This window comes from Pelophylax lessonae, assembly GCF_965119305.1.
Source record: "Pelophylax lessonae genome assembly, chromosome: 10".
Taxonomy (NCBI): Eukaryota; Metazoa; Chordata; class Amphibia; order Anura; family Ranidae; genus Pelophylax; species Pelophylax lessonae.
The window spans coordinates 111,641,959-111,654,615 of NC_138777.1; the positions used below are offsets into that span (position 1 = coordinate 111,641,959).

The window sequence follows — 12,657 nt, forward strand, 5'->3', positions numbered from 1 at the left end:
CTCACAAATGCGCTTCTGGAAGAATGGTCAAATATTCCCATTGACACCCTCCTAAACCTTGGGGACAGCCTTACCAGAAGAGTTGAAGCTGTTATAGCTGCAAAGGGTGGGCGAGCTTAATATTGAACCCTACAGACCAAGACTGGGATGTCATTTAAGTTCATGTGCATGCAAAGGCAGGCGTCCCAAGACTTTTGGTAATCTAGTGTACCTATGGTGGGCCACCTCTCCAACATTGCTCAGGCCAGCTAAGCTCAATATGCAGTGACGGAAATATGTTTCCTGCACACCTAATCCCCCAGTCCCAATATCTCCGGGGAAAGGGGGGGGGGGGAGGCAGGGCGAAGGGGAAGTGTTTTTTTTTTTTTTTTTTTTTTTTTTTAGGGGAGGGAGTAGGAAGGAAGGAAGGAGAGGATGTAAGGGGTGCAGAAGAGAAAGGGGGAAGGGGATCTCCTCATCTCTGTAGGGAAGCCAGGACAGGGAGTGAGGTCTATTGGTCCTGCACTAGAGCTACTTGAGATTTATGCCAGAGACACTTGGGGAGCATTGATCATACTGCCAAAATATTCCCAATTCTGTGTACAACACATTTCGCCCTGGACTACTCTGCTTAACAACCACTGACTGCTCCTTAGACTCTCTCTCTATATATATGTGTGTTTGTGTGTGTGTGTATATGTATATATATATATATATATATATATATATATATATATATATATATATACACACAATATAATATGTGTGTGTGTTCTCTCTACCCAGATATTTGAGTAATTACCCTTCTACTTGTATCAGGATCTTTTTATACAGATCAGTGGTTTTATAGTGTATCCAGCATCCCCAAACGTTTCTAAATTAGGTTATTCTGTTTTGCGCAATGTGAATGCGTTCTTCCATCTCCCCTAGTCTTGTTCAGTCTAAGGAAACATTCTCTCAGACTTGGTGGGTGAATGCCTAACCAATGGGCTGGTCTGGCATCATGATCATGTGGACGGTCAGGTTCACAATGCCTGTTTGTTATGGTGCAAAAGATATTGTGCAAGGGGTAAGTTCTAGGGAATCACCAGTCATTCTAGGGAATCGCCAGTCACTCTGGTCACTATCTCATGTACCTTCAACCAGTAAGCAGTAAAGCCGGTAGGAACCAGCTGAATTTTGATCCATCTATGGGCAGGCTGGTTGTACTGAAGTGGATCTATCACTCAATTTCAGTACAACAAGCTTGTTGGTTTTATTCTCTAAGATAACTGTCACCCACTATAGCTGCCAACCCTAATCATTGTGTTCTGACAGTGGGAAAGCCTCTTGCTGTCAGAATACAGAAGTGCAATGGGAGCGATTAGCCAATCAACACTGAATGCGTTGATGAGGTAATCGAGCGCTTTTCGTTCCTTAAACCCATGGTTGAAGGAAAGTAAATTGCTTAAAGTATGGCCAGCCTAGGATGTGGGCAAGAACACCACCTGTGTAAAAATGATCCCTCCCCTGTCAGACATCATTCGAATGTTGATGATATTTTATGGAGGCGTTTCGGCACCTTATACCACCTAGTTCAAATCTTAAAAGCATTTTCTTTGATGCTGACATTGAGAGGCCTCTTATGCATCACCGGATTCACATACTCCCATGCCTAGTTATCCAGCTGACACTCAAGGTCTAATTCCCACACTTTACATGCCGGGCCCTCTCCAGGATATTATGTGCAAAAAGAAGTGCATAGAAATGAGAAACCAGGTGTCTCTGTGGGGAATGCCTAGTGCAGATCGCTTCAAACGGAGACAAGGGTCTGCCAGACATCTGTTTTTTCATTGATGCTTGTAAGTTGTGGTGTATCTGAAGATACGACCAAAGAGGAAAGCGAGCCTCTGGAAGATGCATCAATAAAATTCATCTATCCATGAAGATTCCCTTATGGAAGAATTGATAGGTCAGTGGAGCAAAGCTTGGCCATGTAGTTTTCAGGAAGGCCCTGGACATTCTAGGGGTAATATCTGGGTTCAGCCAGAGCAGAGTAAGGGGGCCAGGTACCGAAGTGATCCCACAAGTGATACAAGCTGATCTGAAGCATTTCAAATATTCTTATTATGTGGGAACAATGGACGTAGTCACACGAGAGTTGACTAATGCTAACCATATACTATCGCATTTTCCTTCCTGGTTGTTTAATATCCATGTCGAAATTTGTTGGCTTCATGGAAGTAAGCATCTTTGCGTTTTTATTAGCAACATGTTTTCAAGAGAAAGTCAAGTTAATATCTTAATTTATGTGCTTAATATATTGTTTAAGACATGCTAGTATATAAATCAGATGGAAACCATTCTCTTGGCATTCCCTTTGGAACAGAAGCATTTTGGGTTTAGTGCTACGTAATGTTGCAATTAATCAAAATTTAAAGGCTACTTGTTTCTAATGAAGAAAACATTGACCAAACACGTTTTCTCCATAGTTGTCAGCTCTTTGCTTACTTCTCTGTATTACCAGCTAATGCCTTTTTAATGTGTCTGTTATTACAATGTGTTTTATCTTAATTGTCTTTGGTGTAAAATGCTTCAGCACAAAAGATAGGGGTTTTAGTTAGAGCATAAAAGAAGAAAAAAAATATTTTAAAGTGCTAATTATTATATCATCTGTGTACCATTTACAAACAAGCCTACACAGGGAACTGCTTATCCAAAAGTGCACATCATCTAAATTAGGGTTAATTAGAGCCTCTCCCAAATAGCGGATGCTTCATCAGCAAGAGAATGGTGAGCAAATAAATCTAATTTCCCTTCTACGAAAATCTTTGCAAGCTTAATTACTATAACAACAACATTTCTTCTTTTCATTAGAGGGACAGGGTCATTATTAACACAGTGTACTATCTGCTATAGCGTGCAGCCCGCTTCCACCTTTCCCAGGTGCCCCCAGAGAGGGAGAAAGGAGCGGGCAGCGTTCATCATATGCTGACGAGCCCAATTAAAGCACTTTGATATTTTGTGTTTCGAAAGCTTCTCCCAATGTTTGCACAAAACTCTGGATCCTAATTAGATTAATTAAACTGGTATTATGTTAATGTGCAGCTCTTTTTAACCATTTAATTTCTATAAGACATGCATTGTAACAGCAGCACACAGAGCTGATTAAAGGAAGAATTGATCAAGATAATGTGTTGGCCTAAGTTAGATGCAACGTCCTAAATGCTTATAAATGGATGACCTTCATGTGGGTATTTTTAAAACTGCATACCATGTGGCTTCTTTGGGGCCCAGAAGCACAGGGTGCCCCCACAACTGCCTGGCTACAAAGTGATTTATGCAGCTTACAATAGGATTTGGATAGATGCATTTGAATACAATGAATGGATTTCTAGTTTGGAAAGCTTTTTGTGATGGTTCTAAACACCAGTAGAATTTTGTATAACTAAAAAACTCACCTTTTGAAATGGAGATAGAGGCCTAGGGGGTCCTTAATGGTTTTGCTATGAGGCCCCATCACAGATTGTTTATGGTCCTGGTGGCCTAATTAAGAACTTGGTTCAAATATTTTTTTTTTTCCTTAGAATAGTAAAAGAGATCTATTTAGAGAGAGGATGAGGCATCTGTCCATCTTTGTAATGACTGCTGTGCACCTAAACTTGAAGTGCCCTATTCTACTAACTGGCAGAGATTTACAGGCATACTGGGCATTTTTAAAACTGCTGGCTTTTTTTCAGCTCAACACTTTGCTTACTTCTAGTGAGCAAATATTGGGTAGCACAGGCATTTTTGACATTGTTAACTCAGATGTGTCAAGGTGACATTTTTGGCAGCTTGCCCTACAGCCCCCAGCCTATTTATGAATTTATTTTTGAGTACATTTTTTTGGAGGTTATTTAAGGGTTTTTGTGCCATTGGGATTTTGTGTGTACAGAAAATGACCAGGTGAATGAATAAAAGAAATCTAAGTCTGTATGTTACAGCGTTGTTGCCCTGAATGTGTTGACTGATGCAGTCAAAGGGAAAAGGCTGGGTATCAATAGCTCCTGCTCCAATTCCTGAGCGAGGGTTTTTCTTTTTCCTTTTTACCTGTCTTATTCCAAGATGAAGCAGATTAAAACATCAAGTCTAAGTTTAGAGAGAGATTTTAAAACGTCTGACAATTATTTAACTTTTTCTCTTCTATTTTAAAAAAAACTGTACTGAGCACAGCAGAAATAAAAATACACAGTAGAAGTAGAATATGTAGGCAGGATTTTCAACCCATTTAAAAAAAAAGTAACCGCTTACCGACTTGCCAATCATTCCCGACAGAGGAAGAATGGCGGTCTGCCTATGTAAACAAGGCAGATCACCATTCTGTGACAAGGGAAGACAGAGATCCCGTGTTTCTGCTAAGCATGGACACAAATCTCTGTCTTCCCACAATACAAGCACCCCCCACACAGTTACCAAACACTGCCTAGGAACACATTTACCCCTTTGTTCGCCCCTGATGTAACCCCTTTCCTGTCAGTGTCATTAGTACAGTAACCGTGCATATTTTGTAGCACTGGTCACGGTCTTGGTGTCATTGGTCTCTAAATAGTGTCACTTAGTGTCTGATTTGTCCGCCACAATGCCGCAATCCTGCTATAAGCTGCTTATTGCCGCAATTACTAGTAAAAAAATAAATAAAACATTCAATAAAAATATCCCGTAGTTTGTAGACGCTATAACTTTTGTGGAAACCAATAAATACATGCTTATTGGGATTTTTTTTTACCAAAAACATGTAGCAGGATACATATTAGCCTAAACTGATGAAGAAATTTTGATTTATTTTTTTACATTTTTTTTTATTGGGTGTGTTTTATAGCAGAAAGTAAATAATATATTTTTATTTTTTTTGTTTTATAGCGCAAAAAAAAAAAAACTTGGAGGTAATCAATTATCACCAAAAGAAAGCTCTATTTGTGGGAAAAAAGACATAAATTTTATTTTGTACAGCGTTGCAAGTCCACGCAATTGTCAGTTAAAGTAACGCAGTGCCGTATCGCAAAAAAATGGCCTGGTCGTGAAAAGGGATAAACCTTTCCGGAGCTCAAGTGGTTAATAAAATCACCATTGGCTACATGTGCTGCGCACCCTCTCACTGCAGGCAGTATGCAGCCTAAGCGGTAATCTATAATTTAGACAGTAACAGTCTCTGATGCTTCCCTTTTTTTCACAACCTCAGGCAGTCAGCATTGTGATCGGGGGACTTTGGGAGGTCACAGCCAAGGTAAGGAGTGTGACAGACCACTTTCATGTTTCAAGCATAGCTTTGTCTTACTGGCCCATTGTTGCCGTTGTTGGTGCTAAAATCATTATAAGTGATGTTATGAAGAGTCAGCTTTGTATAGGGAACTGACCAAAATTCTCAAAGCTATTGCTGCATGAAAGCTTTTTTTTTTAATTCGAATTACAAGGGCATTTTAGAACATGATGTTCTTCTTAAAATTAATTTTTGGGCAGGCTACGGACTTTCAAGGTAAAACAAACCCTGACTGGCCTCAGTAGGTGCAGACACTGTGGAGCAAATTATCTTAATATTCAAAGCAGAAGCACTTAACCCAACCTGTGGTTGGAGGAAAGAAAATTGCATAATGTTCCATCCTGCCCATGGACGGATCGAAATTTGGTCAGTTCAGCAGGAAGCGGCCACATTTCGATACGTCTATGGCTGGCTTTAGAATGGGGTTGGGAGCAGATTCAATTATAGTTCGGGTTTGACTGGAGTTCTACTTTAAAGTGGCATTGACTATGGAAATATGCAGACATTATTGAATGGGAGGTCAGTCAGCCACAGCTCGAGGAACCCCTAGCAACCTCCGGAGGAACCCTAGGGTTCTATGAAACACTGATTGAGAATGGCTGCTGTAAATAATGGGGCGAATGGAAAGCAGCTCATACAGGGTCCCAGTTTGACTGTTGAAAGGTTGCTCATAAATCCATTACACATACAGTGCATCCGGAAACTTTTCACAGTACTTCACTTTTTCCACAATTTGTTGTGTTACAGCCTTATTCCAAAATGTTTAAATTAATAATTTTCCTCCAAAATTCTACAAACAATACCCCATATTGACAACATGAAAGATGTTTGTTTAAAATCTTTGCAAATTTTAAAAAATAAAAAACAAAAAAATCACATGTACATTAGGATTCACAACTTTTGCTGTGCCACTCAGAATTGAGCTCAGGCGCTTCCTGTTTCCACTGATCATACTTAAGATGTTTCTACAACTTGATTGGAGTCCACCTGTGGTAAATTCAGTTGATTGGACATGATTTGGAAAAGAACACACACCTGTCTATACAAGGTTCGACAGTTAACAGGGAATGTCAGAGCACAAAGCAAGCCATGAAGTCCAAGGAGCTGTCTATAGACTTCCGAGACAGGATTGTTTCGAGGCACAGATGTGGGGAAGGGTACAGAAACATTTCTGCAGCATTGAAGGTCCCAATGAGCACAGTGGCCTCCATCATCCATGAATAGAAGAAGTTTGGAAACACCAGGACTCTTTCTAGAGTGGGTCGCCTGGCCAAACTAAGTGATCGACGGAGAAGGGCCTTAGTCAGAGAGATGACCAAGAACCCGATAGTGAATCTGACCGAGCTCCAGCGTTTCTCTGTGTAGAGCGGAGAACCTTCCAGAAGAATGACAATCTCTGCAGGACTCCACCAATCAGGCCTGTATGGTAGAGTGGCCAGACTTAAGCCACTTCTTAGTAAAATGCACATGACCGCACACCTGGAGTCTGCCAAAAGACACCTGAAGGACTCTCAGACCATGAGAAACATAATTCTCTGTTCTGATGAAATAGAAATCGAACTCTTTGGCCTGAATGACAAGCATCATGTCTGGAAGAAACCAGGCACTGCTCATCACCTGGCCAATACCATCCCTACAGTGAAGCATGGTGGTGGCAGCATTACACTGTGGGGATATTTTTCAGGGGCAGAAACTGGAAGACTAGTAAGGATCGAGGGAAAGATGAATGCAGCAATGTACCGAAACATTCTTGATGAAAACCTGCTCCAGAGTGCTCTGGACCTCAGACTGGGGTGAAGGTTCATCTTCCAACAGGACAATGACCCTATGCACACAGCCAAGATAACAAAAGAGTGGCTACAGGACAACTCTGTGAATGTCCTTGAGTGGCCTAGACTTGAACCTAATTGAACATCTCTGGAGAGATCTGAAAATGGCTGTGCACCGACGCTCCCAATCCAACCTAATGGAGCTTGAGAGGTCCTGCAAAGAAGAATGGGAGAAACTGACCAAAAATAGGTGTGCCAAGCTTGTAGCATCATATTCAAAAATACTTGAGGCTGTAATTGGTGCCAAAGGTGCTTCAACAAACTATTGAGCAAAGGCTGTGAATATTATGTACATGGGATTTTTTTTTTTCATTTTATTTTTAATACATTTTTAAAGATTTCAAACAATTTTTTTTTTTCACGTTGTCATTATGGGGTATTGTTTGTAGAATTTTGAGACAAAAAATTAATTTAATCTATTTTGGAATAAGGCTGTAACATAACATAATGTGGAAAAAGTGAAGCGATGTGAATACTTTCCGGATGCACTGTACCTTTTTTATTTGCTGCGTGTATTACTGACTACATGTATTTTGTGATCTGTAACTAGTTTCATTTCTTGTAGATTGGGAAAAAATATCTAAAGAAAGCAAAATTAAACCGCAAACATCTATATAAGCATTATGCCTGTTGCTATTACTCTACATATTCTTTTTTTTTTTTATTGGATATCTGCTTGTGGTGTTTGACAGCATTTTCTGGATATTTTTGCTATACTTAAAGTAGAGGTAAACCTAAACTGGATAATGTTTAATTTTGCAAAGTACTGTGTAGCATAAGCTGTTGCTATGCTTTTTTTCTTAAGGGAAAATATTTTTTCATGTTTCTTTCTTTCACCATATTTTTCATCTTAGTGTTACCGATCTCCTGCAGCCTCTTTGCAACCACTTAACATTTTGCATATACTTTCTCCAGTGGTGGCTGCTAGGGATGCATTGATACCAATTTTTTAGGACCGAGTACGACTACCGATAATTTTCTCAAGTACTCAATTTTAGCGTCACATTTTTTTAGGGCTTATTCCCACCATACATGCATGAAAACTGATGGGAAAACCTCAAAGATTTCTCTTGCAGAGGCATCAATTTCACATCAGTTTTCATGTGCGTTTCAGTGAGTTTTTACAGCCTATTTACATATGTGCGGGCAGGCCACAGTGCAATTTGAAAGAGTCCTGTGTGATTTCAGACTACAGTTTGCATTGGAATCGCACTTGAACCATGCACTGGACTGAGCTTTGAAATCGCACTGCAAACCAGCCCGCACATATGTGAACCGAGTCTGAAGGTATCCGTTTTAGTATCGGAGCATTTGCACGAGTATAAGTACTTGTGCAAATACTTAGCATCGGCACAGATACCGGCATTGGTGCAACGCTAGTGGCTGCATGTCACAGCTTAAGGCAGGCTTCCTGACTGTGAACAGTGGACAATAACCACACAGTGCATGTCAACACCACAGTTTATAGTTCTCTCCAGAAGCGCAGAGTGACAACGTAGGAGAGCAATTGGAAAATGGATAGGGCGTTGTCACCACATAACAAGAAGTGCCTGAGCAAGGACCTTAATGACAATCTTACCAGGTATTATTGTATTTAAAACTGAAAATGTAAAAATATTGAAAATAACTGTTGCAATATTGAAAATTAATATTGAAATTAGTTTAGATTAAAGCATACACTTCACCATTAATTGGACTTTTCAATTCACTTCCACCACACCCTTCCACACCCTTCACCCCTTCTATGCCCTTGTATATTATGGCATATTTGTTTTTGCATTTAGTAAATGCTTTTTTTCTTACATCTGTGCAGGCACAAAATCTTTTGATTCTTCAGCACACTTGCTGACCCGCAGCCTTTAGGGATGTGTAATGTGTATATCTCAGGAGGCTTTGGGCGGCCGAAGGTACATCATTCTCCCCATAGGAGAGGAATAAGGAAATGGCGAGGGAATACAATGAAAATAAGTTATATACCAAAAACAAAACACACAAAAATATGTGATTGGGTATGATGGAAGGGAGAGGACTTAATTGAGAAGATTGATTGATTAATGGTGAAAGGTCTGCTATAACATGTTGAAAATTATCAGATTTTATAGTTTGGGCTTACATCTTCTTTACTGTGCCACCTTTAAATGAAGCCTATGATGTAGCATGTCTATGATTTTTAATTTTGTAACATTTATTGATTGTCTGTTGGTTCTTCTTTACAGCTGCTTATTAATATGGACAGTTTTTTTATTGGACACACAGTTTTTCGATGTCCTTTTTTTACCTTTTAACCTATATGAATTCTCCATAAAGGGAAATGTAAATGTACCACTACTATGCTGTAGATTTGAAATTTCAAGTAAGTAACTGAAATAAAAATGGTTAATGATCTCTAGCCTACTAATAAGTGATTTTTCTGTTAAAGTAAGATGGATAAAAAGAAGCTAAAAGTAATTATGGTGTTTTTTGAGACAGCTCCGTTACTCTATGTTCTTCCTGTATCTGCAGGTGGTCCTGAAACAGAGGCAGAGGGACGAGGTTTGGAAGATGGTAACAGCGTGACCAGCCAGGAAGAGAGGATTGAGGAAGAGGAGCTGGAGGACGAGTCAATTTACACCTGCAATAACTGCCAGCAGGATTTCGATTCCTTGGCCGAGCTGACAGAGCACCGGACCCAGCACTGCCTCGGAGGTAATCCCAAACTAAGTTTGCAGGTCTGACAGGTGGTTAGCTGAGTAATTGGACAATGCAGCTGTAGGGGGTCTTGGGCGAGAATAACAAATTAATCATGTCAATTTTTTACAGATAATGTCATTTTTTTCTACTGTGCTTTAGGTAGGCTGGTGTACTGGTAAAATGGCATTGCTATTCTTCATTGCATCTTCATTCTTTTTAACTCTTCCTTAGGGCAGTCTTAACTTGTATCTGTCCGTTAACATGTTAAAGGAAACTTGTACTAAGAGAAATACAGATATTGCTGTTACTGACCTCCTGAAAACTCTTTGTCCGCTTGGATCTTGCTTTAGTACTTCTTGGGACACTGAACTAGGGAAAATTTGTGCGTATTAAAATAGGGCCAAGTGAATGTCCGTACTCCTGACCTCTATACTTGTTCCAGGTTTGTGACACAAAGTTCTGAAACCATGGCATAAGACAAACACAAAAAATGAAAAGGTGAACCAACACTATACGCCCTTTCTGGCTTCTCTGGTCCCCACTGCACTTACCTCCATGGGTTCTTAGCTGCACTGCTCACGCATAGCTTAGCTCTTCTTCCCCTTCTTTCAGGATGCAGCAATTCAGATTGGTAAAAGCCAATCTGAATGCCAGCAAGTGTCAAATCAGAATCGCTCTGATCCACCCCAAAAGCCCCCACACGAAAGGAGCATAGGAGCGGGGCTTTCAAATCCCTGTACCGCTGAATCAGCTCCATGAGCAGTGGCAGGTAATCACCCACGGAAGTGCAATGAGGACTGGGGTTAAGAGAGGGTCTACCATTTTTGTTTAACTTTTAAATTTTTTATGCAAATATGAACTTACACTTTAAGGAATCCCAAGTGATAAACCCCTGCTAGATGTCTGCTTAGAAAAAAAATCCCCATGAGTGAGCTCCAGTGGGCGGAGGTAAATGCGTTGGGGATGCTGAATCAGCTCCGTGAGCAGTGACAGGTGATCACCCACGGAAGTAAGTGCAATGAGAACTGGGGTTAAGAGAGGGTCTACCATGTTTGTTCAACTTTTCAATTTTTATGCAAATTTGAACTTACACTTTAAGGAATCCCAAGTGATAAACCCCTGCTGGATGTCTGCTTAGAAAAAAAATCCCCATGAGTGAGCTCCAGTGGGCGGAGGTAAATGCGTTGGGGACGTAGCCAGGCGGGGTCCAGGCTGAGACTGCCACTTGTCCACACACAGCAGGCCTTGTTCTGATGTGCAGCTCCCGGGATCTTCTGCACTTATCTGTCATTGTCTGGAGAGTGGGCAGGCTCCTGTCCCAGCCAGCACTCAGAGCAGCAGGCACAGGACTACATTTCCTAGCAGCCTTAGCAGCTCACATACACACCATAGCAAAAAATTGTTCAGGATAAATTCACCTTTCTCAGCATGTTACATGTTACACCCATGTTTAGGGTATGATTTGTGGAACATCCACCACCTCACCTCACCCCACGATCTGCTCCCTCCCTGTAAGCATGGTTGGGGGGGTGGACCTTTTCCGCACACCCACTGTCACAATTTGAAAAACATAGTTCTGTGAATGAAGGAACTACAATTACCGTCAGTCATTGTGGCTGACGGCTGGTAGTTCTCATTGAACTGCAAGGGCTCTGGTGAGTGCTCTCATAGACCATTGAGGTTTTTGGACTTTAGTAACTGCCTTCTCATATCAGAGGTAGGGGCAGACAGTGTACGGACAGTCTTCAAGAGCCCGACATTGCACCCGCGATCTGCTGATGCAATGCTTTTACAGACTCCCAAGAAAAAAAATTTATAAATGCACATTTTTTTTACCTACTTTAAATTGAGGTATATCTTCAAGGAAAACTGAACCAAAGAACAAAAATGCAATATATTGCAGCTTACAGCCTTAGATGTGGTGGCAGCTAAGACCATTTTCAGCAAATACAGAAAATGTTTGTTGTTCGTGCCAGAAATGCAGTGTTCTATGCCTTCCTGTAAAGCAGCCCATACATGAACCAGTTTTTTTCATTCAACCAGCAGGTGGAAACAAGAAAAAAAAAGTGCTTGAAGTCTCCCCGCTGTCAGAATACAATGCCTCAACAGGGAGTATTTCCCAATCCACCTTGAATGTGTGGATGAGAGAATCCTCCCCGCTGAGCTATTGTATTTTGACAACCGGGAGACTTCCCTGCTGACAGAATACACTGACCAACGCTGTTGGCTATAGCTGGCGGTGCTGATCGAGCAGCAAAAATCCGACAGGGCGGTGATTGACTTCTGTATAACAACCTTGGCCATACATGGATCGAAGTTTGGCCTGTCCCTACTGAAGCATCCAATTTTTGATCCTTGTATGGCCGGCTTAAGCTGCACTGAACACAAACACAGAAAGGGACATGAAGTGTGTTATTTGCAGAATTACCAGGTGAAAATAATGCAAGTGAAGTTTGAACCTAAGCAAAGAAAACCAATGCATCCACCACTCCAAAGACTAGTAACCTGCAATATATTACATATATTACAATTGGTATTACATGTTGGTTTTGGGTTTAGATAAACACTAATCCAAGAACACAATTGTAGTATATTGTGGCATACTAGTCTTTAGGTGTGGTAGCTTCATTCGTTTCTTTGCCCAGGCTACTCTACAAGTGCAAGAAAACACAATGATCTTGCCAGAAATGAAGTGTCCTTGGATCTTCACTGAACTATAATTTCATGTAAAATGTCATCAGCCTTCCCAGTTCTCTTCCGTTGTCTACAGAACACCTAACCCCTGGTTCTTGGTGTTTTATAGTCCAAATCAGTAGCCGGCAGCCAAGGGTGAAAATGCAGAACAGTGAGTAAATGTTGTCACTCTAGGACAGGAAGTGTTACTGGCAGGATCAAATGTTA

At 40.8% G+C, this 12,657-nt stretch overlaps 1 protein-coding gene across 1 annotated transcript in view; it reads left to right on the forward strand.

Moving 5' to 3' along the window:
* Positions 1–12,657, forward strand: part of ZNF423 (zinc finger protein 423) — a 394,330-nt gene that overhangs the window by 71,420 nt on the left and 310,253 nt on the right. Inside the window, exon 3 of the mRNA XM_082271171.1 lies at positions 9,589–9,771. Within this exon, the coding sequence (XP_082127297.1) occupies positions 9,589–9,771 (183 nt within the window). The remainder of the gene's footprint in view (positions 1–9,588; positions 9,772–12,657) is intronic.